The following is a 27,553-nucleotide window of genomic DNA, read 5'->3' on the forward strand; positions in this document are numbered from 1 at the left end:
CATTGCTCAGCAACTGTACCGAGCTCTTTGTGCAATCAGTCATGAGGGCTGCTTGACACAAAACACATGAACTACCTGGACTGTTCCAACCAGTTAGAAGCAGTAATGTGTAAAACACTGATAGTCATACATCTTTAAAAAAAAGATATTAAATAAGTATACTGGAAGGTCTTTGTGCTTAAAATGACAGCCATCAATTTTCAGGTTCTTTGCCAGAATTTATTGGTTTGCTTTCAACATAATGTTGAAAATATGGTCTGTACCCTTCGGTAGTCAAGTTTTCTGGCAAAAATGTTGCGTCTTGGCATTAATTTAGTGCAAACAGCATGTTGATGGAAAAATGCTGCAGAGACTCATGGCATTTTTCAGGGCCAGGGGAGCACCAGGTTTCCACCATTTATACACTGAACATTTTTTGAGACAGTTTGCAAGTGAAAAGTCACGGAACATGTGAAACAGAGGAGTATGTAGATTTTATTTTTTTTAACAGTTTTAAAACACAATCTCTACAAGTTCGGAAAGAATATGGTCACTTCATTCTGCAGATATAACATACGGAAAAGGCTGAATAAACTGTACCAAGCTGTAGGAGATTTACTTTCTCTGCTTAATAATGTACACATCATTAATAGCTAAAACAAAAATGCAAAGATTTGTGTTGCAATTTATAGTGCAGTTCAACTTAAAGAAATTAAACGCTGACAAAACTAACGACTGTGAAAGTCCATATTGCCCTTTATCAGCCAACAAACATCCATTTCCAACTGCAATATACAGCAAGAACCAGCATACAACTCCATTTGCACAGCGCATCCCCTTTTGTTTCCTGTTTAACCTGGTACATCTCAGTAATTAATTTAATCTTTCACCTGCATTTTATGCCACACGCCAACATTATAAATACAAACTAAGGCTGTCTAGAATTAAATCAACGGATAGTGCTTAACATAAGTTTAAAGTGAGTGGACTGCATGTTTTATGTAACACAGATTTCAGATTTAATCTGACAATCAAATAAAATAGATCAGCTTGTGACAACAGTAACACACAGAAAGCTGCACTAGCATACTTCAGTTTGGGATACTGATACACAATACATTTTGGTTAAACAAGGCAATATTCCTTTGCTCTGGTTCTACGTGGGACTATTTTTAAAATAGAAGTTTTAAACCTACTCAAGGTTTCCTTTCATTTAATTAACCAGGCCAACTCATGCATTCGGTATCTACTGATTTCATCTTGCATTGACTTTTTTTTCCCCCCCAATTAAAATCCAAAATACAATTTCTTCATGATTCCTCAATCTCTTGGTTTATACGCAAAGTTCCTGAAAACGTACAAGACTCGTGCATGTCGATGAGCACATTGGTGTGGGCAAGTTTGAATTCACTGGGATCAGTTCAAAAGATGGGGTGGGGGAGAGAAGAGTCTATCATACACACCAATCAATAAAAATAGCAATTTTTTCATGACTTGTTTATAAAGGGGTAAAATAGTAATGCAAGGATTGCGGCCAGCGCATGATAGACCCCTGCAACGCTAACACAAGATAATGGGTTAATAATAATAAAACACTTTTGTGATATCACAGTTGCCCTCTCTCCGGGGCAATTAATGTTATTTATTTGTGCCTTGAGGTTCAAGATGCCAGGGTCAATGTTACACACATTGAAGCTTTAAAACTGTTAAAAAAANCTGAGATGATCAATATACATTTCATGTCTTTTACTAAAAGCATCCAGACCTTTTTTCCCCCCCAATTGAAGATGTATTTATCAAAAAGAATGCAAAGTATCCAAGAAAAATCTATATACAAGATACTGTGGGACTTAAAATGTGGACTGAGGGTCTTGGCTGGAACCTGCTTCACTTAATTCCTGAGGTTCATTGTTAAATTTTAACTGCAGCCATTTCCACCCAATGTTTAATTCGCTGATATAAATTTTGAGCGTTTATTTTCTACAACACAAAGCGCCATTATTTTAGCTGATGATCTTGATGTACAGCAATAAAAACATATCAAAAATTTTAAATGACACATAAAAAAAATCAAGATAGTCAACGCACGAATTTTGTGGCTAAAATGAACTATCTTTAAACGTTTTCCTAATAGTATACAGGAATTTCTTTTTCTTTTTCAAAAAATAAAGTTTGTAAATAAAAATGTGTCAGGTAACTATAAGGTGGTCTCAAGAGGGCAAAAAGGAATGGTTTTCATAAACTACCACAGAAAGCCCTAATTATCTAAATTATAAATATAGAAAAAAAAGCACAGATAGTCTGGCAGGATTATACCACTTAAAGGCCAAAAACTGTGTAATCTTATGATTGACAAAAGGGAAGGAGGGAAGTGGAGAAAACTCAAGACTAAGATTTTGTGTCACAATTTCAGGAAAAGGATCACAAGTACTGTAGTTGAAAAATTTAAAAAACAAAGCGCTTAAGAAATGTATAAATATAAAAAGCTACAAATATTAATAAATTACAGTAAGTCACGTGGACTTAAGACACATTAACACGTCACTAGTTAAGACCAAAATACTTCATGTTGCATCATAATGCAAAGTTTAAAACAATAAGCTCAAATAGAACACAAGTGTTAAGCTTATTCACACAGCCTTGTCGCTGAAATGTAGATTTTTCTTCTTCTTTTTAAACTGATGTATCGTGATTACGTACTGTTTTGCAAGGCCACACAAAAGTAATGTCTGTTTTTCAGGCAATGCCTTTTATAAAAAATAAAGTTCCATTATTGTATGAACAAACTGAAGAAACATTTTATTGCAAAGACAAAAAAAATCTTTAAAAAGGTAGTGGAGCAACAGGTAGCTACAGAGCAACAACCTGTATGTCTTTTGCAATAAAGGTCAGTATTTTGATCATATTTACAGGGCTCGCATCATGATTTTTTTTAGAAAGAATGTTTCCTTAAATCTAAAATATGGAATTGCCTGAGAAACAAGTTTATAGAGACAATATCCATTAACTTAGATTAAAATGCAGCAGTGCATTATTTAGCTTGTTTTGTAACAGACTTCTTTCACGAGTCAGGTTCACAATTTTAAATAATCTGAGTCTTCAAGACAATAAAAGCCTTTACAGATAGATCCATTCTCGGTACTGCCATCCGTAATTTAATGCTTAACACAGTGCTTTACCAGAAGGCTCAGTGATGTTAAAGGTATTATTGTGACATCTTTGAAACCTATTAAATGCTATTTAATGCTATTTAGTGAGCTTCCCCGGTTATGCCACAAGCCAACTGGAGACAACCTGCCAAGAACAGCCAAGTGCTACAAATGTGCCGAGAACGCTCCACAGACAAGTAAAATGGATATAGTCTCTAAACGGAATGATCTAAATGTGTTAATCTTTAGGTCACACATTTAACAGCGTTCGAGTCAGGCTAAATTCTAAGACAAAACGTTTCTCATTCTGAATTTTATAGAAGAAGTTTTCCATTCCTATGTATTTTTAGTATCTTCCCAAGCCTCTGTTTAGCAGTTGCCATGCCCTTCTTTAAACGTTTTCCTGAAAGAAAGAAAATACATAAGATTATTACTGCACTGATTACACATCATGCGTGTGTTACTGCAAAGATTCATTTCACAGCTATAAAAGCATTGGGCAAAGCTACAAGTATGTTCCTTTGAACAGTAAAAATTGACTTACCTAAAGCACATACACAATGGAAGGGCTAACACAACACATGTTGAATAATTACTAGAAATTAGTCTTTTATATGCCACAACTAAAACACTGAGGTCTACAATTCTATTGTAAAATGTGGCTTGCTGACATTCTTCAACATACTGGACTTAATCAGACACCTACATTTTACAGAAATATATCTGATATGTACACAGATTGCAGCAAGGTTGTAATGTGACTTGAGGGGTTCAGATTAAGTGCTCCTTGTGATACTTATCACACTAAATGGACCCAAAGCAGCACTCTCTCGCCTTCTCTCAAGCCACAACAAGCTCTCATGATAAACTCTGAAAACAAAATCCTAAATGAGAACTGTCAGCACTGCAGGACAGCTTTTTAAAATATATAATATATACCGTGAGCGTCACTGGGTATCTTATATGCTGTTGCTATTTGGGGGCCTTTTATTCTTCGCTGGCGACAATCTCCAAACTGAAATAATTAACAATGGTGACAAGCCCATGATAAAATCATTTGTAGGCAACTAACAGCTGGCATTCATTACAAAAACTTAAGAAGAAATAAACCAGTGCCCAGCAGACTTTGATTCAGCAATTGTTACATAGACCATTGAAAGAATATTGAATATTTAAATACGACATCAATGCGTTCTGACATCTTAGATAGTTTTACACAATAAAACTGAACACAAATAATTAGAATAATAACAGTAAGGTGCAGCTCTGATGTAAACATATTTTGGGAGGGGGGGTCTGCTGGTGTCTGACACTTCCGGATACCTATCACTATGCTTCAGAGTATCCAAACCGAGCTGTGATTTCCATGTATCCCACCTACACATGGGAATTCCAGAAATAGATTGTTAGAATGAAATGCGCACTCTCTTTATTCAAAGTGAAGTACAAAATGTGCCAGTAAACAATTCACCAAAAGGCATTTAGTGTCTTAGCTAAGCATCCAGCAGTCAATTAGACTTCAGAAGAGCTGCATTGATAAGCTCCTCATTACTATCCTGAAAAAAAGCTCGAGCCCTACTTCAGAAAGCATAGATTGGCTGAACCAGTTTGAATTGCCATCATCTGAATTTCCAACTCAAGACTCTGCAGCTGCAAATATCTAACTAGATGCTGTACTGAAAGTTAATAATCACTAAATGGCTGCAACAACAAACTACATTTACATAACGCCTTTCATGACAGAAGGACATCCCAAGACTCTGGACAGTTGTTTGCACCCTTAACTGTGTAGCGCCTTAAACATTAAAACTTTTCTTCCCCATTTGTTTAAATCTTGTACTCTACCAACTAACTTATGCCTCCGTTATACTGGCTATCACAGTATCACATTCACGTCCACGCAAGTATAAGTGAGAAATCTGTTTTTTGCACCTCATGTAGATTGGGTGTATTTTGACAGCAGCCAATGATTTTTAATTAATAGAAAAAAGGACCAAAAAAGCCTAACTTTTTTTTTTACAAAAGAGGTAAGAGGAAGAAATTCGAAGAGGATATGCATTGCACTGGTGGCATTATCGGGGCAGGTGATGGAAGGGAGCCAGGATGGGGGGGGGTTGTTAATGGTTGTCCAGGCAAAAGAGCATAGAGTTGCAGACATAGTGGAAACTGGGAGATATCAGTGAGGCTCAAGAGAGCGAGAAAGGGATGGAGGAAAAAAAAATAAGGGTAATGAAACAGAACGCTATGATTTAAACCTCTCCAATTCAAAGCTCAGGCCAGAAAAGCACAGTTCAGTCTAAAGTTGTGGCAGGAATTGTAGATGTGGAATCTGGAGCTGATTAGATCCGCAATTTTTTTTATTAAAGCAAAAGTCCAAAAGTGGGTGATCAAGAGCAGCGGCAACGCATAACTTGTTGGGTGAGATTTGGGGATTGGAGGAGGAAACCAGATTATCTAAGCAACCGCTGCTCTGTTGAGGAGGGAGCTGGAAGCAACAGATCCCTCCCCTTCACCCCCATCACTCACACCACCTTGCTGCTTCATTTCATATAGAATTAATTTTACATTGGGTGAGAGGCAGTTAAAGCTTACAGATCTTTCTCTTCCAACAGTACTCTGCAAGTCTGCAGGATTTAAAATGGAACAGATGGAAAGAAAATGAGGTGCAACAGGAAGAGGCACTCTTCATGTTCTCTCGCACGGAAGGACTTGTAGACATGGATGTTAATCTAGTCCAGACATTTGCGTTCTGTGATGAACGTGGTGTGCAAGAATGTACGTTTAACTCCCTTAAAACAATCCTAAAGATGTGCTACATTCCTCGATTAAGATTGAAACTTTGGTCTCCAGTCTGAACTGGACGGCTATCTCAATGCTTCTGGGGTTGAGACAACAATTCACAAATTTAATGAAGTGGCAAAAAGAAAAAAGGTTGGAAAATGGATTTCTTACCATTAGTTAGGATATAAGGACTTAGTGAGATGGCTCCAGCTCCTCCAAAAAAAGCGCAGTTAACCTCCTGTCCACTCACTATCCCTTGCCTGCTCTTTCAAACTTACCCTTGTCTGCTGAACTAGAGCTGGGTGTAATTGATGGTCTTTTCTGTGTCACGAACACACCTGGAGCCATAGGCTGAGACCCTCTGTTGGCTTCGACTACACCCAAAGTGCTGGCACCAGCAGTATATTCATGATCCACTAAACTACCTGTATGGCTGTCAGTCTTCATTTCTGTTGAAGCGCTTTCCTGAGGGATTTTACTCGAGTCATCCAGCGACAGCTTCCGTTTGGTATATTTTCTCTTCTGACCTTTCTGTTGCTCCTGCAGCAAAACACAATGATCAAAATTAGAAACAAAAATATAAACGGTAGGATACAAGTGGGAAACTGAAACCCCAACACAAGGCTGTGCTTTCACAAAAGCGGAAAAAGGGAAATCTTAGATGGGAGAAATAATAATCCTTGCATTTGGTATAGCGCCTCATCACACCTTCCAGACATCTCAAAGGCCTTCACAGAATATACTGTAAAGTGGGCGATATAATATTGTTAAGGTCATACCGGTTTACTAATGCTCAGCTTTGCACATAATTAAAATGTTTATGATTTGAGAAACCCATTAGTTAACGGTTTACACAAAGCAAGTGTCTACATAAGGCATCCAGAAGAGAAGAGCACCTCAACGATTCTTTTTAACTGCAAAGATATGTTCTCATCAATATAATCACCAAAATATTATCTGCATATTTTGTCAGACATCTATAATACTTATTTTGGTTAAAACATGGAAAATAAAGAGAAACTTGTAATGTAGAAATCAGCCAAAAAATTGGCATAATTTTCTGCCATTTCTGAATGATCGGGACATACACAATATATAGTTTCCAAATTAAACTAATATCTGAGAGCAGCAATGTGTAATGGAGTCTAGCATTCAATTTGCTAGATCTAGATAGGAAACCCCCCCAAAGGAACTCACTTGCTGCGATAATTTTGCTGCAGCTGCCGCCAATCCAGTTTCTATCGAGGCGACTCTTGCCCCTTCTCGTGTTGGTCTATCATGTCGAGGAACAGATGGTGTAACTCTGGCTGGAAAAACGCAAAAAACATCTATTTGCAATTGCTGGATTCCATTTAGAAGGGAGATTCTCTGAGCTCGAATGCACTTAAATTAAATAATGTTTATTTACTCGCAGCTTTCGTCATGAGCAAAACTATTTCCGACTAAAATCATATGCCTTTGCCTGCCAGATTAATTGGTATTTCAACCCCAAGGCCATTTATGGGACCTGCTGTGTGCAACATATGCACAATAGGATTGTTCACTCCAGGGGGGGAGAAGGCCCCAACAGACAGGGGGCAAATGGCCTCCTTTTGTGATGTAACTCGCTAGGATTCTGAACAATCTGCAATTTCCCACACAACAGTTTATGGCACAAAGTGATTTACTACAACTCTGCGGTAGATGCTGAACTCTTGAGAAGGCAGCAAATGTACCTGTAGGATTCCAAGGTGTATCTGAACTTTTTCTCTTTTTGGATCTCGATTTGAAAACTGGATCATCATCGTCAGATTCAAGAGACGGATAAACTGAGAATACAAAAGAAACCTTTAAATACATTGCTCACCGTCGCCTTTTCATTGTAAGCTATTCAACTTCAATAACCTGGTCTGGACAATGATATACAACAGCTGCTGCTCATTAAAAAAATAATATTTTTCATTACTTTCCAAACAGAATGGTTGCACAGTAGATAGGAAACACTCCTTTCATTTATAGGCTTTCGCTACCATACAACATTCCCCCCACTGAGAGGACAGGCAAGTAATAATAATAATAATCCTTTTCACGTCGGGAGGACGTCCCAAAGCGCTTCACAGAATATACTGTAAAGTGAATTGACTGTATATTTGTGGGCGAACGCGGCAGCCAATTGCGCACAGCAATGTCCCACAAACAGTCGTAGATTGAAAATGACCAATTTATTATTGTTTTTGGTTTTGGAGGGATTATTATTAGGCATGTAACCAAATAACTGGCCTGTCAAAACTCCCTGTGTAACAGAAGTCTAGGGTAGGGGTTGCTTTGATTTTCCCTCTTGCAGTGTACCCTAGCTATATTAATACAATTTATGTTTATATATTGCCTTTCGTGTCAGGAGGATGTCTCAAAGCACAGTAATATATCCTGAAAGTACTGAAGCCTAAAGTAAGTTGAAAAGCAACAAAATCAATGAGTGCTAATTAGCAAACATCTCTGGTTTAAAAATGTATAAGGTATAGTACAACTCTAAATTTAATCCACAGCTATAGGTTGAGTTTTGGAGATTAACTTTCCAGTCACTCAGACGATAACAGGTTGTGATATACTCACAAAATAACAGTCAACGTCCCATTAATATAGACTAATCAGATCAGCACTTTGAAATTATACAGACCCTACACAACGACATATTCCTTTGAAATCTGAATCCAATTTAGGATAATGATCAGTAACATCAGCATCCAGAAAGTTAGTTACAGCATTCAAAATGCTTTGGTATGAGCAAGAGTACAGACACATGTGTAAAACAATGTTGGATCATTATGTGAGGTTTAGGTGAGGTATGTGGCTATAATTATGCAACATTAATTTGCTTATGTCATTACGTGATTGAATAATTTATAGTCATTTTGAAAACTAACTTTGCAAGCCAACATCCAATAAATTACGGCTTGATGCATTTAGTGAGATCTCCTCAAACCCTCCTGCAAATAATTTACTGCTGCGATTTTGCTAGGTTTCACGAAAGCGGAGCATTGTCAAGATTACTAGTATGATTCATTACAACCATGCCATGCCATCTGGATGTGCACGACCAGAGGGGGGCAGATTATACCAAAACAGCGTGTAGAATGGCATAATAGGATGTACACGAGAAAAAGAGGAGATTGTTTCTTGACAAGATTCCAGTTTTTAAAAAGTAGCCAGGAAAATTTGCATCAAAACTTCTTAGAACGCTTAGCGCATTTTAAAATGCAAGCAAAATGTCACTATTTTGAATTATGTTTAATTATATTTATATTTAAGATCTAGAAAAATCACCATTCAAAACGAATTTACAGCACTTCACTTAGTTTCCAACCTCTATTCACTTTGGTGGGCCTAACCCCAGCTGAATTTACAATAGTGAAAGCTTACAGAAACCAGTAAGCTTTCTGCACCAACTCATTATCATTTGAAAAATATTTTAGCACATTAGCAATCTAGAGAAAAATAGAAATCTTGCAACGCAAGCAATGCATTCAGAAGCCTTCGTGAGGCATCCAAGATTTACACATCCTTTTATTCAAATTTTGTGACAACGCTCAATTTTCTGAAGTTCATGTCATACAAAGTCCTGATCTGTGCAAATGAATAACTTAAAAACAGATGGAGTGAGTATTCTGCATCATATTTTCACTATCTTGCGTCAGGCCCTACATAAATTGTAAGTGATGGAAGTTTAATGAAGGCCATGTGAGAAACATTCCACCTGTGTAATTGACAAACATGATTAAAGGGAACAATGGTTCGAGAACCACAATAAACCAATGTAACTTTTTCCATTCATCAGGAAAATATTAGAAATCCCCCAACAATTATAATAATGAATTCAAAAGCGAGTCTTAAAATTGGCTTCAGGAATTACATCTTAATCACCGAAGTTCATTAACAAGGAATTGATTATCATTTTGGCAATATCAGCGTTTCATATTTCAGGTTTTGTGTAAAGTGTCCAAAGCTAATCTGCTACACTATGGAGAACCATATTTCACAAAATTATTTTTTCTTGGTATCGATGAGAGGAAGAAGCATTAGGCGTTGGTTGCAATCATACTGCTGTATAGTAATCAATCTAATAGGGTACCATGCTGATGATCAGACGTTTCCAGCAATACATTAATGTCAAAGCTGATGTACAATTTATTTGTATTTCAAGTACACAAATTTATAAGGATGCACAAATACGCTATTTCCCAAAGGAATGTAGTTTTGGACAAGTGGGTCATTAATGAAGTTGTTTAAAATCTGATTGAAGTACTTTTAAGTCATTCACAGACCTTGTTACAATTTCAAGAGTGAATAATATTTGTGAAAGGGCACTTTTATGTCTGTGTGGTATTACCACTGCATTTTAGCAGAAAGTAAAAATGTAAACTTGTAAATGTTGGATACAATATTCAGATGTTAAAAAGGTCAATAACAGCTGCCAAACTTTCAGGACTGATTAAAGTTCTATTGTAAACAATTTAGTTTGTCGAACATTTTTGAAGACTAAAGTACTTTATAAATGCAATTTAGCAAATTAGATTCTAATGGTTTTTATTTGGTCCTGGTAAGGAAACAGAAGAAATTTCAGCTTTCACCTGCCAGTGATGAGTACTGCCAGATGCACATTAATAAGACAGCCAAATTGTGGACTAGTTTTTAAAGAGTGAAACTTTGCCGTGTCAGATAAATGAACTTCTTATGAAATACCCAATGTGCTAATGCTTCATGTGCATTCATCGTGAAATTCTGAGATTTACTAAAACACATGTGTATTCCCCCTCTGGGAATCTTTTCAGAAGTGCACATAAGTAATTTAAATCCAATCTAATGAAGTTTTACATGCCCATTATACTTTAAAATTTAAATTATTAGATGCAAGGTTACTTCCAAATGTTTGTGCGCTATTGTGCATTCGCTCTACCCTTTTGCCATTTTTTTTACTTCATTTGTGCGACGGTTCTTTACCAGAAGATGCTCTTACCGTAATCGGAATCTTTAAAGCATGCTCCTAGGCTGTCCTGGTCTTCCTCATAGTCATTAATGTCAATAGTGCTCTGTACGGTGTTTTTGACTAACCGCTTCCCTGTGGGCTTTTTAAGCTTGTTACTAGTTTTCTTTGACGTTTGAACTATGGAGGAACTATTTTTAACTTGGTTACTGGTCCATGATGTCTGCAGGCAGGAGTCCGAGGACTGAAGGTTTGCCATGGATAACATGCCCTGGATGGCCTCCTGTGTGCTGGGAGAGGCGGGCGGTTGGCTGGAGTAGAAGATGAACAGCAGTCAGTGAACGAGATCTCATCAATAACAACAGGTTTGAATCCCATTTTATATCTTCAAAGTTTCACCTTTTATTATTATAAACTGGAAAATATTAAAATAGAAATATTTTAAAAATGCATTAATCCTAAGGGAATTTAAAACATTTTTGGACCCACATTAAAAACACTGAAACAATAATTTTATTTTAAACTACATTTGAACTAAAATGTTTTTTTGAATTAGAATCATAAAACTTAAGAATAGAAGGCCTTTTAGTTAATCAAGACAGTGCTGGTGGAAGCTAATCCTATGTAAGCCACATTACACCACCCCTTTATGTTGGTACACTTCAAAAACTTAACTAATTTACTTTTAAAATTTGCTAGGGCTATATTTTCAAAAGCCAGTAGAAGCAAGCATTTCATATTCGAAAAAAAACTGTGGAGAAATTCTACAATTGTCAACAAGCAAGTGCTTTCACCCCATCACAGTTAGAAAGCACCTAACCTCCATTTACTGCCTCAATTCTATTTATTGGCTACGGCTATTTATTATGTCCAGTTTTATTAAATCCAAGAAAGCAACTAATATTAAAACAACTAAATTACTAAATTAAGCACCAGGCAGATGCAATTTTCTGTTACTTTTAAAATATCATCACCTGGATGTCTAAAACATATTATTTTTTCTTCAAGGCCATTTTCTTCACCTTTTTTGCAGCTCTCAAACAATGCAAATGGACCATCAAAATTTAAATACTGACCCACTTAAAATGAAGGAAGCGCCCAGGGCAATGCAGAGAATAAACAGAGAGGTTGTACATGCAAAACTGTGATGAAAATCTTAAGGCAATAATGGGAACTATGTCCATACATTGTATGAGTTGCACATGTATATTAGGAATGAAGAAAGAACGCCAACTGGTATTAATATCAGAGCAGCGCCAGATTGGTCATACTCCCAATCAGTGTGCCTACTTGGTCCAGCTCAATGCTTCATACTGTCAAGATCATTTTAGCAGTTGAAAGAGGGATAAAATATCTCAAGTACCTCGTGTTTTAAGGTAGAAAATACTTCAGTATTACCAAAATAAATTAAATTTTCGTGTGAACTTCATGTGCAGATCAAGTCATTAATCAACTGAGGCAATATAGACAAATAGTTTAGCACCCTTTCATCGCTTTATTTTAGGCAAGAGCAAAGTATGCAAATATGCAAACAATTTGAGTAACTAAATATCCAAAAGAAACCAACCAAATACTTTGGATTAAAGCATCCCATTATCCCACTTGAATCTTAGCTTACATCTGATAATGTTTTCCACTCTTATGGTATCATATGCTCTTCCAGCTGAAATGTTTGCTATTCTTTCTGAAGTTACTGAATTAAAACATCTGACTTTATAAGAGTGCCTAAAGGAAGTGATGTCATTGCTTCAATCACCAGATTTTGCTGTGGAAAGACATATTAATTATTTGGACTAAGTGAATATCTACCAGATTGACTGAGACATTACTGCTCTGCATTTATACCTGAAGAGTACTAGACAAATGTCTACACTGCTATTTGATGGGAGGAATCCCACAGGAAGAGTAAAACCCAATAAACAACTTGAACCAAACAAAGCCACTGTAATTTAGTAGTGTTATGGACAGTTCTGCAATACTCTGAATCCTAGCGCTTGATCTTTCAAATATAATTCCTACCTGTTTGCACTGTACTCCAGGCCCCCGACTTGCTTGCTAGCCTGTAGTAAATCTAGTATTCCTGCAGAGCTTCCTGTGTCAGCCTTCTTGTCAGTAGCTGGATCTGCCTTTGCCTCGGTATCTATATGAAGTGAACCTTCATCAGACGAGTTGTCAGCCTGCCAGTTAGAACAGGACAATGACAAAAAGTAAGAATCTAACTGCAAACAACACTTCCACAGTAACACAACGCAACGGATAAGATTATTCATTCCATTAAACTCAGCAGTCTATACGTGGAGCTTCACAGTGCGACGATTTAAATACAATTGTGATTGATGAATTTGATTGGTTATTGTAATTAGCTCTACACTGGTCACTTCCTTTAAGGGCTAATTGATCTGTAGGTTTTACACCGATTAAATGTGCATTAATTGGATGTGCATTAACTTTACAAACACTCAAACGTAGAATAGGAGTTTTACACAAGGGATCTCAAAAACAGTTACAGCGTCTGAAAGAAGCAAATCTCACCATGCTGTAGCTTTGCAATGGGTGAAAACTAATAATAAATAATAATAATCCTTGCATTTGATATAGTGCCTTATCACATCTTTGAGGCATCTCAAAGCGCTTCATAGAACTGACTGTATATTTTGTGGGTGAAACGTGGCAGAGAACTGTGCACACAGCCGTGGTCCCACAAACAGTCGTGGATTGAGTGACCAAATTAACTGGTTTCAGGGGAGGTCAGAGTATTATCTGAAGGAATCATTCAATCCCAACAGAATAAACTGACAGAAAAACAAGATTGATTAAAAACTAATTTAAAATGTAATACTAAGTGAACTTTTAAAAGTTCCCTGATGAAGTCGTTTTACAAATGGAAGCAAAGAACAGACAACCATTGGTTTCCCACAAACATTACAAAGTTACTGCCATTGCGGATTCAGGTTCGCTGAGCAGAGTGAATGCAATGCACGCAAGAGTGCACAACGAGCGCTCCTTTCACTTTTCTTTGGTTGCAAAGCTGTATGGAATTGGTAGGTTACAGGACTGGACCTGGTGTGAAACCAGAACCTCCAAAAATAGCTGGAGTTAAAGTGCCCTGTTCACATCGCCATTGTTAACAATGCTATATAAATACCTTCCCTTAATTTAGGCCAGCCCAGCAAGAATTCTTAATACATTCTGGATCAAATCCAAGTGATTAAATTAACATGCCTAAGGCAAACCAATAAATAAAATGTTTTACCTACTTCTCATGTCTGATTATATTACTGAGCTGAATAGCAGAGCCCCTAACTAACAGTCACAGGCCAATCATGCATTAAAAACAGAATGGGTTATACCTGGTTGGAACTGTGCTTGACTAGTAATTCTCGCATTCCAATACGTCCAGTACTCTCTTTGGTCTTTGGCAAAACTGATGGGTTAAAACATACAATAAATAGTTAATTGTAGCAGTGGCATTATTTTGGGTGTCAGCCTGGCTCAGTTGGGAGCATACTCGCCTCAGAGTCAGAAGGTTGTGGGTTCAAGCCCCATGTTGGGACTTTTGAGCTCATAGTCTAGGATGACACTTCAATGCAGCGCTGTTGGAATGCTGCATTGTCAGAGGTGCTGTCCTCTGGATGAGATGCTTAACCAGGGCCTATTCGGGTGGATGTTAAAGATTCCATAGCACTATTCAAAAAGAGAAGGGAGTTTCTCCTGATCAACAATCTCCCAGATTTTAAAAAATTGGTCATTCACTTCATGGCTGCAATTAAGACATAGTTACGTGCAAATTAGCTGCCATGTCTGCCAAAAAATACGGTCACTAGACACTAGATTTTCCTTTATAGAAAAGGCACTTTTGAACCAATAAGGTGCCATATTAATTGTAAGGAATATTATATATTTTCTCTTAATAGCAAATGTCACACGATGATTGTAGACTGTAGAAGGCGCTGCTTCTGAAGGCTGTACCGGCAAAAACAATTTGAATGTTTAAAAGGGAGGTGGAAAGATTAGCTATTTAGGAAGTAAAGGTTTTAAGAGATATGGTGAATTGGTGGGGAAGGGATAAATTGGTATATTTTAATTAATGCAAACATGTGAAGATTCACTTACAAGGCAGGTTTTTTTTGGAAGTAGATTTCTTTCTTCTTATAGGAAACTCATCAATCTGCAGCTCACCATCATCGGACACATACTCGTATTCATCTCTTACTAGTTTCGGTTTGTCTTTAATATTTTGCAAACACCCAAAGATATGATCAGACTTCTTAGAGTTTGTCGGGGTTTTCACTCCTTTACAACTAGGTGAAGCAAAAGCAAGTAAAGGTTAGACGATTACAAATGCGACAAGTAAAATGTTAATTCTCAGAATATTCTGTTAAATAAAAATATAATTGAAAAAACATTAAATTTTAGTCTTTTGTGTGCATATCAAGAGTTCAATTACAGAACCACGCAATGCCAGTTGTTTGTTCTTTAACATTATTAATTCCGCCACTTGCGAACACATTATTAATTCATCAATCCACTCATTTTACCCTCCCCCACCAAAAAAAGTTATTTTCTCATTACATCTTTCAACAACTTTTTTGATTTGGCTATCAAGAAGTGTATGACAGTAGGATTATTTGCCCACAAATTAACCTCATCGAGAGTGGGGGAGAGAGCAGTCTTCTGCCTGCCAAGCGGAGGGAACAGAGAGTTTGGTAACGTCGACAATTCATAGCCTACAATGAATCAAAATAGTACAAATGCACCAGCACTGAGAAATCATGAGTTCATACTGCATTGCATCAGCCCTGAGAAGTATAAACCTGGCTTCTAGCACCACTTCTCTCTGCTGCTGAAAGGATGGCTTCCAGAAAACATATAGCAAACATACAGTATTGGTTGAATAGTTGATGTTTAAAAGCGTCTGGCCTTAGATTAAATAAATACCACTACTGTATTATTGTCATGGTGCCACATAAAAAATGCAAACATGTGCATTTCATGCTGTACTTCAAAACTCTGGAGCAAGTTTTGCTTTGTATGCTGCATTTGTCAGTACCAATTATGCTGGAAACTTATTCAGTTCCAGGATTCAAATATTTGGATAAACGATTCAATCAAACACAGATGAAGATAGTTTGACTAAATATTTAACCGCACACCTCAGCAGTTTTTTATTAGTGAAGACCAACTTGAGTTTGCTATTGTCTTTGCTTCCCACCAATAGTGATTTCTCGGATTTTCCATCTTCCATTTTGAGCAGAGAATCTGGTTTGCTGTTCTGGGAAGCAAAGAAAATGCAGACGAGGATTAGCTATTAGTAAAGAGATTTTATTTCAACTTTATTTGCCATTTACAGTTTTAAGTTACTAAAGTGCCATTAATCTATTGTGAAACAAAAGGTACTGTATCTGGAACAGTGAATACAACAACATTTAATGTTGTAAAACTGTGGAGAATGTTTCACTAAATTATAAAGTAGATCAGAAAACAGATTCAACCACAATAGGGCATTTTGCTAAAACATATTGAAGATTCATTCACACACACGTATGTATATATATATATACACATGTACACACACACAGTATGTAATTATTCCTCACCTTATAGGATTTACCATTTGCCTTCCCACCTGTTCCCTGAATACAAGTCCTCGAGATAAGAATATCACTACTAACTTAGCGAGAAAAAAATCTCTATAGTTGCATCAATCCTAGTCCATTAAATACAGTGAACACTGGTGAAAACAATGAAAGAACTAAAATTGTGCTGTTTTCACCAACTGGATAAAACAATATTCAGGAAATTTGTATGTTACAAATCTTATAGCGTTTTAATAATACCTTATATTTAATAATATACCCTAAATATTTTCAGATTTTCTAAAATTCACCTTACCTTGTACTTCCATTTCAATTCAGATTTGCTTTTGTTCTGCTCTTGTATTCCAAATTTTAGTACATCATTCTGATTATTTGCAGCCTTTCTCTCTGCCGCACGCAACAATTTCTTTGAAGTCTAATGGAAGCAAATAGCATACTTCTATGTAGTATTACACAGAAAGGTGTGGGGAAGTCATAGCGGAAATGAACATTACACCAAACTGATTTCTTGGACCTACACTTATATGCCATGATATGCTAGGTTAACAATAAAGGGTAACTGAAAGTAATTATAGGACAGTATACTTATTGAGCAATTTAGATGACTTGATAAACAATGATATAACGTCTGTACGCGACAACATGGAATAGAACTTTATTATATATTATTCGGCTACTATGACATGCATGGAGGTATGCATTAAGCTTATTGTTAGAGGATACAATACTGAGAATATATTAAATGAAGACAAAGTTAATAAAATAATTTTAAAAAATCCACACCTTCCTTCCTTTCTTTGGTGCTTCTTTTTTAATCAAAACTTCTTTTGTGTGAGCTTCTGGGATGTCAAGTTTGGGGACTAATGGTGGTGAACTTTCTTTTTCTTTCTTCCCTTTTTTCTTAACTCCTTCTTTGGCGCGTGACGCTTTCTTTCTGACTGGCTTTTCAACAGATGCTGTTCCTGTATGTTCTGGTACTTTAGCAGGTACGGGCAGGCTTTTTGTCATACTAACCACCTCACTCGCCTGACCTTCATTTGCTTTTAATGCATTCTGTGAGGATAACACAAAAATTAGAAAATATAGATGTCTTATAAGACACAAAAACTTCCAATCCTATAAAAACAATCTGCAAAACAGCTTCTGCTATACAAATCTTGTTCACAAGAATTAATACTTAATATGTACTGACAGCAAGTGAAGATTTGTTACTCAGACTTAAAACATACTTAGGCCTTGTGATTTTCACATTGCATCAGATATCTTCCCCCCACCCTGAATAAAATTTCAAAATCCAGGTTAAATACAGACTCTGTGATTTTGGAGAGAGACGCAGGCAAGGACACCCTACACTCTCTGTGCTTGGTGTAAATGGTCAGTGGCACCTACCAGTTACATTGCACAGGCAGGCAATCCCTTTAGGAGACCATGGCTAAGTGAGGTAAGAGGAGGGGAGAGGACGCAGGAGAAAGAAAGGAATAATTAAGACAGCCAGGTGGAGAACAGTACAGATGGGCCATTTACAGCCTCTCACATGCATTATGTTTATATCAAGCTAGCATTTTATAGATTAATTTATGATGTGTGAGAAGTTAGATATGTTCTCAGTAACTAATAAACATCATGCTCAATTTGAATCACCTTGTTAAGTACATTTGAGTTAAATGGATATTTTTACTGCCAGTTAGCACCCATAAGAGATTCTTTATTTCCTCTATTGCCTCCTGTTCCTAAGCTGCTGATGGCAATGAAATCTGTGACAGCAGCCTAACAGAATAGAATATAAACAATGCCTCAGTTGTCATATTTATTTTAATATATACGTGTATGTATATATATATACACACACACATAAAAACTTTCTTCATATCCACGTGTTCAATTTTTGTTCAATTTTTACATTCGTTATCTCTTCATAGTCATTTGTTGATTAAACCTCAAATTTTCAGTTTACAAACTTCAATGAATTAAAAAAAGTCCCAAATCCCTTGCAGCTGATTTTACCCAATTTATTTGACCGGATACAGGAAATCACAAGACCTAAACATCCTTCAATCAATAATAAATTACCTGTAAAACATTATGGGTTGAACATGTAAAATTGTTCAATTTAAATTCTACATATAGAGGAATTGGAAAACAAAAACAGAAATAATATAAGTGGGAACATTTAAGGTTGATTGATTCTTACTAATAACGCAAGTATTATTTGGAACCAAGAATGTTGGGTTGCATTGAATTAAATATACTTCTTGGTAATAACAGTAAACTTCTTTTCATAACGCTGGATTATAAACACAATTACTGAATTCGCAATCTAACTGAAAATGGTCTTGCATTACTAAAAACTCAAAAAAAACAAAAGCATCATTATATCATATGACTATGGCAGATGTTCAGTTTTAAAGCTGCAGTATCTTATAGGAAACATCATGTTTTCAGTTTATTGTTGGAATGGCAATTTTTCCAATACCATGCAAAAATATAGAATGTGAAAATATAGCGACATGACAGAACAAACTGATAGAACATTCACTAAGACTTCACCTACTTCTCTTTTGCCACCTGACATATCTCATCTCTGTATAGTGTCATGTATGGTCTAGCAGTGTAAGGAAGTCTGCAGGGGCTGCCAGTGGTGCTGCAGAAAACATCCTCGGGAACCGATTGAGTCCGAATCTTCCAGATAATGTATAAAAAGGAACATCACTGATGATTTGCAATGAGGGATTCTTAATCAAATTATCTCTTTCCTCCTATTTTTTAATGTATAAAAAAAGCACATTAACCATCTTGTGCCGTAAGCTACATTAAAAAATTGCGCAGTTTACATAAGACACCAGACGTTCCTATAAATACTGCAGCTTTAATCTATTAAAAAGTGGTATATATAATGGATGCAACTGAAATTTCACTCAACTCAATGAAATGTATATTGTGGGGGGAAAAAATGATTTAATGAAACAATGTTCAGTTCAATTCTATTTAAAGGCACGCATTTCTCCCCCAAAATATCTAGAGGTTACCCTCTGCTTGGGTAGATGTACCAAACTTGGAAACATTCATTTACTTACGAGCAGAGTGCTTTAAAATAAGAAAATTCAAAACAAAACTTGCATTTAACCTTTAACATTAACAAAGTTTGAATCACTGTGAGACATTCTCTTTAACCAACATCAAAAGCAAAATATTCAAGGTCAGATTGTGAAAGAAAACCCACCTCTAATATTCGAATTTCTTTGGCAAATTCCTTAATGAGTTGTGTTGTTTTAATAGTTTCTGGAATTTCATCCTCATGATTAGCTATAACCTAAAGGCAAAAATGTTATGAAGTAATAGATCAATAACAAGCAAGTGTCTAATGCAAGTAGCAACAGACTGCTGGAGACAAGGCAAAAGAAGGCAAACAGCTACAAAGTTGATTAAGAATCAGAGGTTTAAAAAACCCCACAAACAACAACAAATTGCATTTATATAGTGCCTTTCACATCAGGAGGACATCCTAAAGCGCTGGAAGGGCAATTACCCTCATCTTAATAAAACCTTCTGGTGTTTAACTTAAATCATGGGTTGGATTGTCCCCACTGAGATACTTTGGGAGGCAGGGGAGAGGTGAAAGGAGTAGGGGAGCATATCGGGGAAACAGGAACAATTCCTGACAGCAAATAAGTAGGCTGGAGCCACCTAGCGGGTAATCAGATGGGTGGGATATACATACGACTAAAGAACATTAACATGCATTTATCGTGACAAAGATGACTTAACATTAGCAATTATATCACAAAGTTTAGACCTTCAGTTCTTTAATCTCTACACTTCCCAACATGCATATCTAAGAGTATGCCAGCATCAGAAGAGAATAATCAATGAGAACAAATAATATCCTTTACCTGCTTCTTGGTCCACGACCTGAAAGTCGCATTTAGAGCTTTTGCTCCCTGCATCAGATAAGGAAGTGGCTGCTTCCCGGATTTGTGTAAACCTATCAAGAGTCAAGAAGTCAATACTTCCATCAATGTCAGTTAGGTAAGGATCAGTGTAAAGATAATTGTTTCTTGAGTGATCATTCACAAGTTTTTTTTTTGTTTCACGTTACCTTTGAAAGTGTCAAGCAGATACTTGCCAGCATACCAACATGTTGTTTCAAAGTTTGAAAATTTGATAAGGTTGTTAATTTTCAGTCGTTTTTCAACTTCGTAGGCTCTGTCATACAAACCAAAACGTGGTTACACAATTTTACAGGATGCATGGAGCAGTACACAACCATGCGCATCATCAGAACATGTTGAGCAGCTATTTCAGTCAGTTAACATGGAAATAGACTGCCACCTAGTGTAGTGAATGTAAATTCAATTCAAGTACTCAAAAACTCACAAAATGGGCAATTCTTAATTCTACAAAAACGAATATATCCTGAGTGACAAGGTAGGAAGAAAATAAAGTCTCTGTGTGAGAAACTGCGAGTCCCAAAAATACTCAGTGAATTAGCTAGACTGTATAAAATATTACATATATATATATTCAATTCACTTTACAGTATATTCTGTGAAGCGCTTTGAGATGACTCATAGGGGTGATAAGGCGCTATATCAAATGCAAGGATTATCATATTACTACTACTATATACTACTATATATGAGGAAGAATGGACCTTTCCTTGTTTTACATTTTTAGGTGTGTTATGCCACATACAAATAACGACTGAAATACCACTTATTCTTCCAAGCTTCTAAAATAGTTGCGACAATACATGGATATCTTTTCGAAAAAATTGTTTGATCTGTACAAAGTTGGACAAATCAATTAGCTGTCTTCTGATAGGAGGGATTTCTCAAATACTGGGAGTTACATCCTAATTTCATGCTTGATTTGACTGAAGCAATATTTTGCTTTCATTTCTCCTTTTGCATTTTTGCAAAAAACAAACATAGAAGACCAAAAAAAAATCTGTTCAGTCCCAAAGTAAAACAAAACACGTTAGACATAAGATAATCTGTCATTTGGGAATGCTATACCTCATCTGCATTTCAATGTTTAGGCTGTGTAAAAAGTGTCCTCCAAAAGCCAAGCAGTCCACTGGGGTTAGCGTTGCATAAATCCAACCTGTTAAGGTAATACAAATTCATTACTATTAAATTAGAATGTGTTCACAATCAGTTTATGCAATGACACAAATCAGGTCAAGTGAATGCCACTGAATAATGCGTACACATTTGTCAAGGGAAGAAAATGGCACAGGGCTGCTGAGGCATTTTGCCAACCATGAGAAAAGAGGTTACCATGAAGATAGTGGGACTTTAGGGATGAAACTGTGGCCTTGTATTGTACCTGATGGAATTAATAGACTCTGTCCTTGTTTCAGGATGCACTTGTAGCATCTGTCTACTTGATCTGCAAAAAACATTTCACTCTGATTTGATGATGAACTCCATTGTTCATATAAAGCGAGATTTGCAGAAGTTGATTTGATCAAGTAGAAAATTTTCTCTCCCTTGGAAAGATCAAAGACATCAAAGACAGATTTAGTACGATAAACAAACGCTTCCAACAAGTAGATTTTTGTTACATAGATTATTTTATATGTAGCCCGTGGCATTGCATATCGCAACATTTTCCACAAAGGTGCTAAAATCCACTTTTGACATCAACAATTACTTGGAATAATAAATCACCGCAAAACACAACAGCATCAAACCCGATTGCAAAATTACCAAAGCAGTGCAACATTTGATTTAAAATATTTACTTGGTACGAGCAAAGGGGACAGCCCCGGTCGTGCAGTGGATAGAGCTGCATGCTGGTTTGATTCATAGGGGAGGATAAATTTATCTGACACCCCGGCTGAGATTAGTAACTAATCATGTAGGAACTACAAGAATGGACCCATGTTCTATCGCCCCATTACAGGACAAGCCACTACAACAGCATGATACAATACAGGGCTATCTTCATTATAAACTGTATGTGCTTAATAGTCAGAGTCCAACTTACTCTTTGGAGATGATACCAAACAGATGACCCCCAGAGTCTATGTGAAAGTCTGTGTAGCTATCCTTTACACCTATTTGGCAAAACTTTGTTACTTTTGGTTTATCAAAAAGTGAATCTGCAGGCCACAAATTATCAAGCCAGGAGAGTTTCTTCACAACTTCAGGAGCGTTGACCAGATTGGACAATCTGTAAAATAAAACAAAAGAATTTTAAGTTGGCATTAAAAATATCTCGGGAGTTTGTCTTTTGAATACAGTAAATTATTTAGCTATCAAATGAAAAATTAGCATTCCTAAACACAATAATTATAAAGGCTGGGTATAAAAAAATTACAGGGTGACCAAAAAGTCTTACCTTTCAGCTACCCTATCATCTAAAAAAAATTATAATTTCTTTTACAACTTTTTAGACTTTGTAATGGTATCACAATGTTCTGGTCACCCTGTATACGCACTCTTCTTCCTAAGTATCATTAGAATCTGCCACAAAATCTGATTTAAACTCAAATAATCAGCTCAATGATTAAATTTCCCATTTCCTTCTCTCCAGTGGCTTCTGTCTATTCTCTTCTATGTAGTTTGTGCTGTGAATTTCTGCAATAATTGCTTAAATTGCAGCTGAAAACTAATTCAAACAGAATGAATTGGACTGCAGCACCTTTCCTCTTGAGCCTCCCGGATTCTTTACTCAATAGCCCAGATTAGAATGTGCCTTTTCAGAGAACAAACTTTCACGAGACTTAGCTCATTGAGTAAATAAACATACAACAATAATTTAGTGTATCCAACTGCTACCTGTGACAAGAGTTAATTCTGGCATACATAGAATGCATTCTTTAAACAACATTGGCATACATGTTAATGTACGCTAAAATATCCAAAACTAAATAAAAAAGTAAGTGCGACATTAAAAAAAAAGGCAAAGAAGTGAAAGGAAGCGTAAGTTACCTGGTATCTGAAAATTCCAGGTTGATCACATTGAGGACTCTTTTCCGGTTTGCACCATAATAGTAGTTAACAAATTCTTTTACGGTCAATTTGCAAGTCTTTTGTTTGGTAACATCTATAACGTCAATGACTCTATCTGGACCTGGAAAATAAAAAAAAACGGGATATCACACAAGTGTCTTTTTCAGAGTTTAGATTACATCCAATTAAGATGCAACATTACCACTGAAACTTATATGAAGTAACCCAAACAGCATCCGAATATAACCTTGATGGAGTGCAAAGTATAAACAGAAGCTAGTTGCCCTCAGCATTAATAGTTAAAATGAAAAATATTTCAAATGAATAACCTTTGATCAATTTGACTTTGTTCACCTGCACAAACCAAATATTTTCTCCCGTGTTAAATCCACAATAACCTGCATAAAAGAATTCAATTGTTGTTCACGGGTATATTTTTTAAAAAGAAGCAACTGGTTATAAAGCATGCAAAAGGTTTATTCTGAAAATCATCAAATAAAGAAAATAATCAAAGACGGTTAGAAAATGAGAATCTCAGTTTTATTTGCAACTGTATCATCCCAGATTTTTCACAGGGTTTTACTATAAGGTGTAGTGACTGTATTTTTTTGCATACCAACATAAAGATAAAAGCAGAGGCATAATTCTTCTGACAATTCGTAGATAAGATACATAGCACCCTTCACTTGGGGTAGCATCTTGGAGCGCTTACGTCATATTCATTGTAGAGTTAGCAGATTATTCTTTCCCTCGTGTTTGTAGCTGCTTTAAAGATTTCTTATATCAATTAGCACAGTTACAGGAAAATCATCCAAACAGAATCTTCATGGAATATCAGTGGCAATATCTCCATCAAGTAGTACTCCTGGATATTGAAGAATTGTTTTGACAGGATATAACAATCGAGAAGACTTCATCTTATTCATTCCAAGTTTCTTCCATATCAACATTGCCAAATAATCTTACTGGATGCTGTGATCTTGAGAGTAGAATGGGCCATGAGACCCTGACATCACTATGGGGATGATTTAACTTGGCTTCACTTTTATGAGGATTTTGCTTCTCATCACAAGGACCACAAAGATCAGTTCCTGAAAAAAGGAATCCTGAAAATAGTCCCCAATGTTGTCGGAGTCGCCATCCCAAAATTGTTGCCTTTCCATAATTAAGACACAGCAGATGCTGATGAGTTAAAAGTATCAAAGATAAATGGTGTGGAAGGCATAAGCTGAGCTGGGTATTGTATCTGAATGCCTGGACCTGCACAAAAACAGTACCAGGGAATAACCGCTTGGTCTCGATCTAGAACAGTGGGATGCTCTTAAATAATTTGATCCCACCAAGAGCGTTGGGTATTTTATTTACTTAATAGCCTTTTCCATCAGAAGTACCTGAAGGTTGCACTGAAGGCTGGATCTTCATAGAAGGCAGGCTATGAAATCTTCCAAAAGTACAAAGATTCGTGGCTTGACAATCTTTTCGGCTCAGTCATCTTCACTTTGATGAAGGATGACAAGCCTCTGAATTCTCTTTGTTCACCCTCTTCTGAAAATGTGAGCAAATATTGTACTCACCAAGTTGTGATTGAAATTGAAGGTACTAATGCATAACCATCAGAAATGGAAAATATTTTTTGTATGTAGAGGAAAAAAAAACTTCAGCACATTGAATGAATAATTCTTAAAATGGTCCCTTTAACGCAAATCAAACACTTTTGCCCCAAAAGATCTGATTTAGCAAATAGGTGTTCAATAATAAAAACTTGGATAGAGCAAATGTAATGTACCTAGTCACAGCACCATGAGAAATATACATGAGATTGATGCTTGTTGGTAGCGGCACAAAATGCAGGAAAGTGAAAATCAATGGTTCAGTCCAAAGTCTTGAAAAGGACGGTATCCTTTTAAATTATCCTAATTGGAATGGCAACCTACCCAAAGTTGGTGAAGGATACTCAATAAAGAATAATTACAAAATATCAAACTTTTAAAAAACATAATGGGGTAATAAACAAAAGGAAAATATGAAATGCACCCTAAGTTCAATTGAAACTTACTGGTACAACAAACTGAAATATGGTTAAGTCAATAATGCTGAATGTAGATCAATGCTGTGTGTAGTTTAATTTCAATTTCAGCTGAAGGTAATAAGATAAAAGAGTTCAGAACATGTTGCATTTAATACTACAAAATAAAACTATAATGTTATTAGTTGAAAATGAATTCTTGTAACATATTACTTTGGAACAGCTGCTACTTTCAAGATCTCACGACATTATTCAAAAAGAGAAGGGAACTTCCCCTGCTGTTCTGGCCAACAATCTTCCAGATGAATTGGTCATTCAATTAATGCCTGTGAAGGGGATCTTGCAGTACACAAATTGGCTGCTATTTTTGTATTCAGTCACTACACTTGACAGCAATTACCTGTGAAGTGCTTTTGGCATCGACATTACAGCCCCTATATCAGATGCAATTATATTGTTTTACCCTGAAGAGAGGATTATTGCTACTTATCTACTACAAAGCACAATTTTAGACTCAAAACATACAGGATTTTTCTACACAAGTCATCTTCTTATTCGTGATGCAATCTAAACCCCTTCTATTATAGCCCAGTAACACCATCACAACTATTTGTTGCTCATCCAACCTATATTATGCTAGCTAGCTAAAGCCTACAATTGAGTTAATGGTGACTGCTCTTCACTGATCTTTATGACACAATGCAGTTGTAATACATAAGCATATGGAACCAATCCCATTTCTCATTCCCCACTTTTTATTAGCACTGACCCTTCTTTTATGCAGATAAAGTAGGATTGATATCTAAAATAAGTCAGAAGAAGTGCAAGAAAATAATTAGAATAAACACATTCTCTTCCAGAATTTGTATTTTAATAATGAAAACAGATACGACACAGATACGATTCTATTGTATTTGTCATTTAATATACTCACCAACATAGTTTTCAAGATCACTAACAGAAAACGTAGGCGGCGGTAAACTTAGTCCCAAGCCATCCTTCTTTGCAACCAAAACAGGTCCTGTAAAACCATTATCTTCCAGAAATTCCAAAGACAACTGAGTTCCAGTCAGTCTAAGGATAACCTCCTCAGCACTAGAACAAAATTGAGATTTACTTAATTTGAATAATATAAATGCCATAAAATATATGAAGAGAATGCTCATGATAAATTAACAGCAGTTACATGAAATATCATAGACTCTTTTGAAAAATCACATGAGTGATTCAGTCATATTTGCATATCTAAGCCTTCGTGGTGAGGCACAAGACAGATATACACAATTATCGAAAAAGGTAAATCACTATTAAACAAGGGAAAATCCCCTTCTGTAAATCAATGAACACGACCTGCTGCCAATTTTGTGACATTTCATAAGATGTTTACATTTTAATACTACACTGAACTAAAGCGGAATGGTCTGATGTAATAGTCAATTACAGTGCAAGAAAAAGGTACAATACTTTGATAAATGTATTTATGGAATATTTCAGATAAGAGATTCAGTGTAATTATGCCAATTTTCAATAACACAGAGGTTGCTTATTGTACAGTACCACAAGTTTTTAATAACATATTCCTGTGGCTGTTGGGACCATTAGCTCTGCATTACCAGAAACTTAAATGTTCAAGTTTAATATCCCATGCACTGAAAAGCTTAAACAATTCATCATATTCACTGGTGCCTCACAAACAACGCTTTCCATTTCCTCCATTTGGGAACACCTACTTTGGGAAGGTCCTGCTTCGGAGTTCCTTTATGAAAACCTGACTTCCATTCTGTACTGGTCGCACAATGTCCACAATATGGATTGGCTCATGCTTTTGCCTTTTCTTTTTCACTAGAAAATATATTAAAAAGATTGAAAACATTTAATTTTACAGAATTTTAATATTAAACAGAACAATTACTGAAGGGTCTCTGATTTCATAATATATAAATATATTTTAAAAATTCAAGATTCCCAAGTTAGCAGGGCCTACAACGAAAGAGTTAATTGAATTTAGCCCCTTTGATTTTTGAAAATGTGATTATTGAAAAGTGAAAAAAGAAACAACATTTGCCTTAATAATATGAGATGACAGACAACTATGAAACAAA

The 27,553-nt window shown here is 36.1% G+C and overlaps 1 protein-coding gene across 1 annotated transcript in view; it reads right to left on the reverse strand.

Annotated features, from left to right (window-relative positions):
* Window positions 1-458: 458 nt before the first annotated feature.
* Window positions 459-27,553, reverse strand: part of phf2 (PHD finger protein 2) — a 32,202-nt gene continuing 5,107 nt past the window's right edge. Inside the window, 21 exon segments of the mRNA XM_042339594.1 lie at window positions 459-3,531; window positions 6,335-6,449; window positions 7,107-7,216; window positions 7,625-7,717; window positions 10,903-11,180; window positions 12,889-13,046; window positions 14,220-14,293; window positions 14,983-15,170; window positions 16,023-16,141; window positions 16,762-16,881; window positions 17,250-17,519; window positions 19,687-19,776; window positions 20,357-20,448; window positions 20,563-20,669; window positions 21,482-21,569; window positions 21,795-21,957; window positions 22,458-22,483; window positions 22,486-22,643; window positions 23,405-23,546; window positions 26,386-26,546; window positions 27,182-27,293. Coding sequence (XP_042195528.1) covers window positions 3,443-3,531; window positions 6,335-6,449; window positions 7,107-7,216; window positions 7,625-7,717; window positions 10,903-11,180; window positions 12,889-13,046; window positions 14,220-14,293; window positions 14,983-15,170; window positions 16,023-16,141; window positions 16,762-16,881; window positions 17,250-17,519; window positions 19,687-19,776; window positions 20,357-20,448; window positions 20,563-20,669; window positions 21,482-21,569; window positions 21,795-21,957; window positions 22,458-22,483; window positions 22,486-22,643; window positions 23,405-23,546; window positions 26,386-26,546; window positions 27,182-27,293 — 2,753 coding nt within the window. The 3' untranslated portion in view covers window positions 459-3,442.

This window comes from Callorhinchus milii, unplaced genomic scaffold (genome assembly GCF_018977255.1).
Source record: "Callorhinchus milii isolate IMCB2004 unplaced genomic scaffold, IMCB_Cmil_1.0 Scaffold12, whole genome shotgun sequence".
NCBI lineage: Eukaryota > Metazoa > Chordata > Chondrichthyes > Chimaeriformes > Callorhinchidae > Callorhinchus > Callorhinchus milii.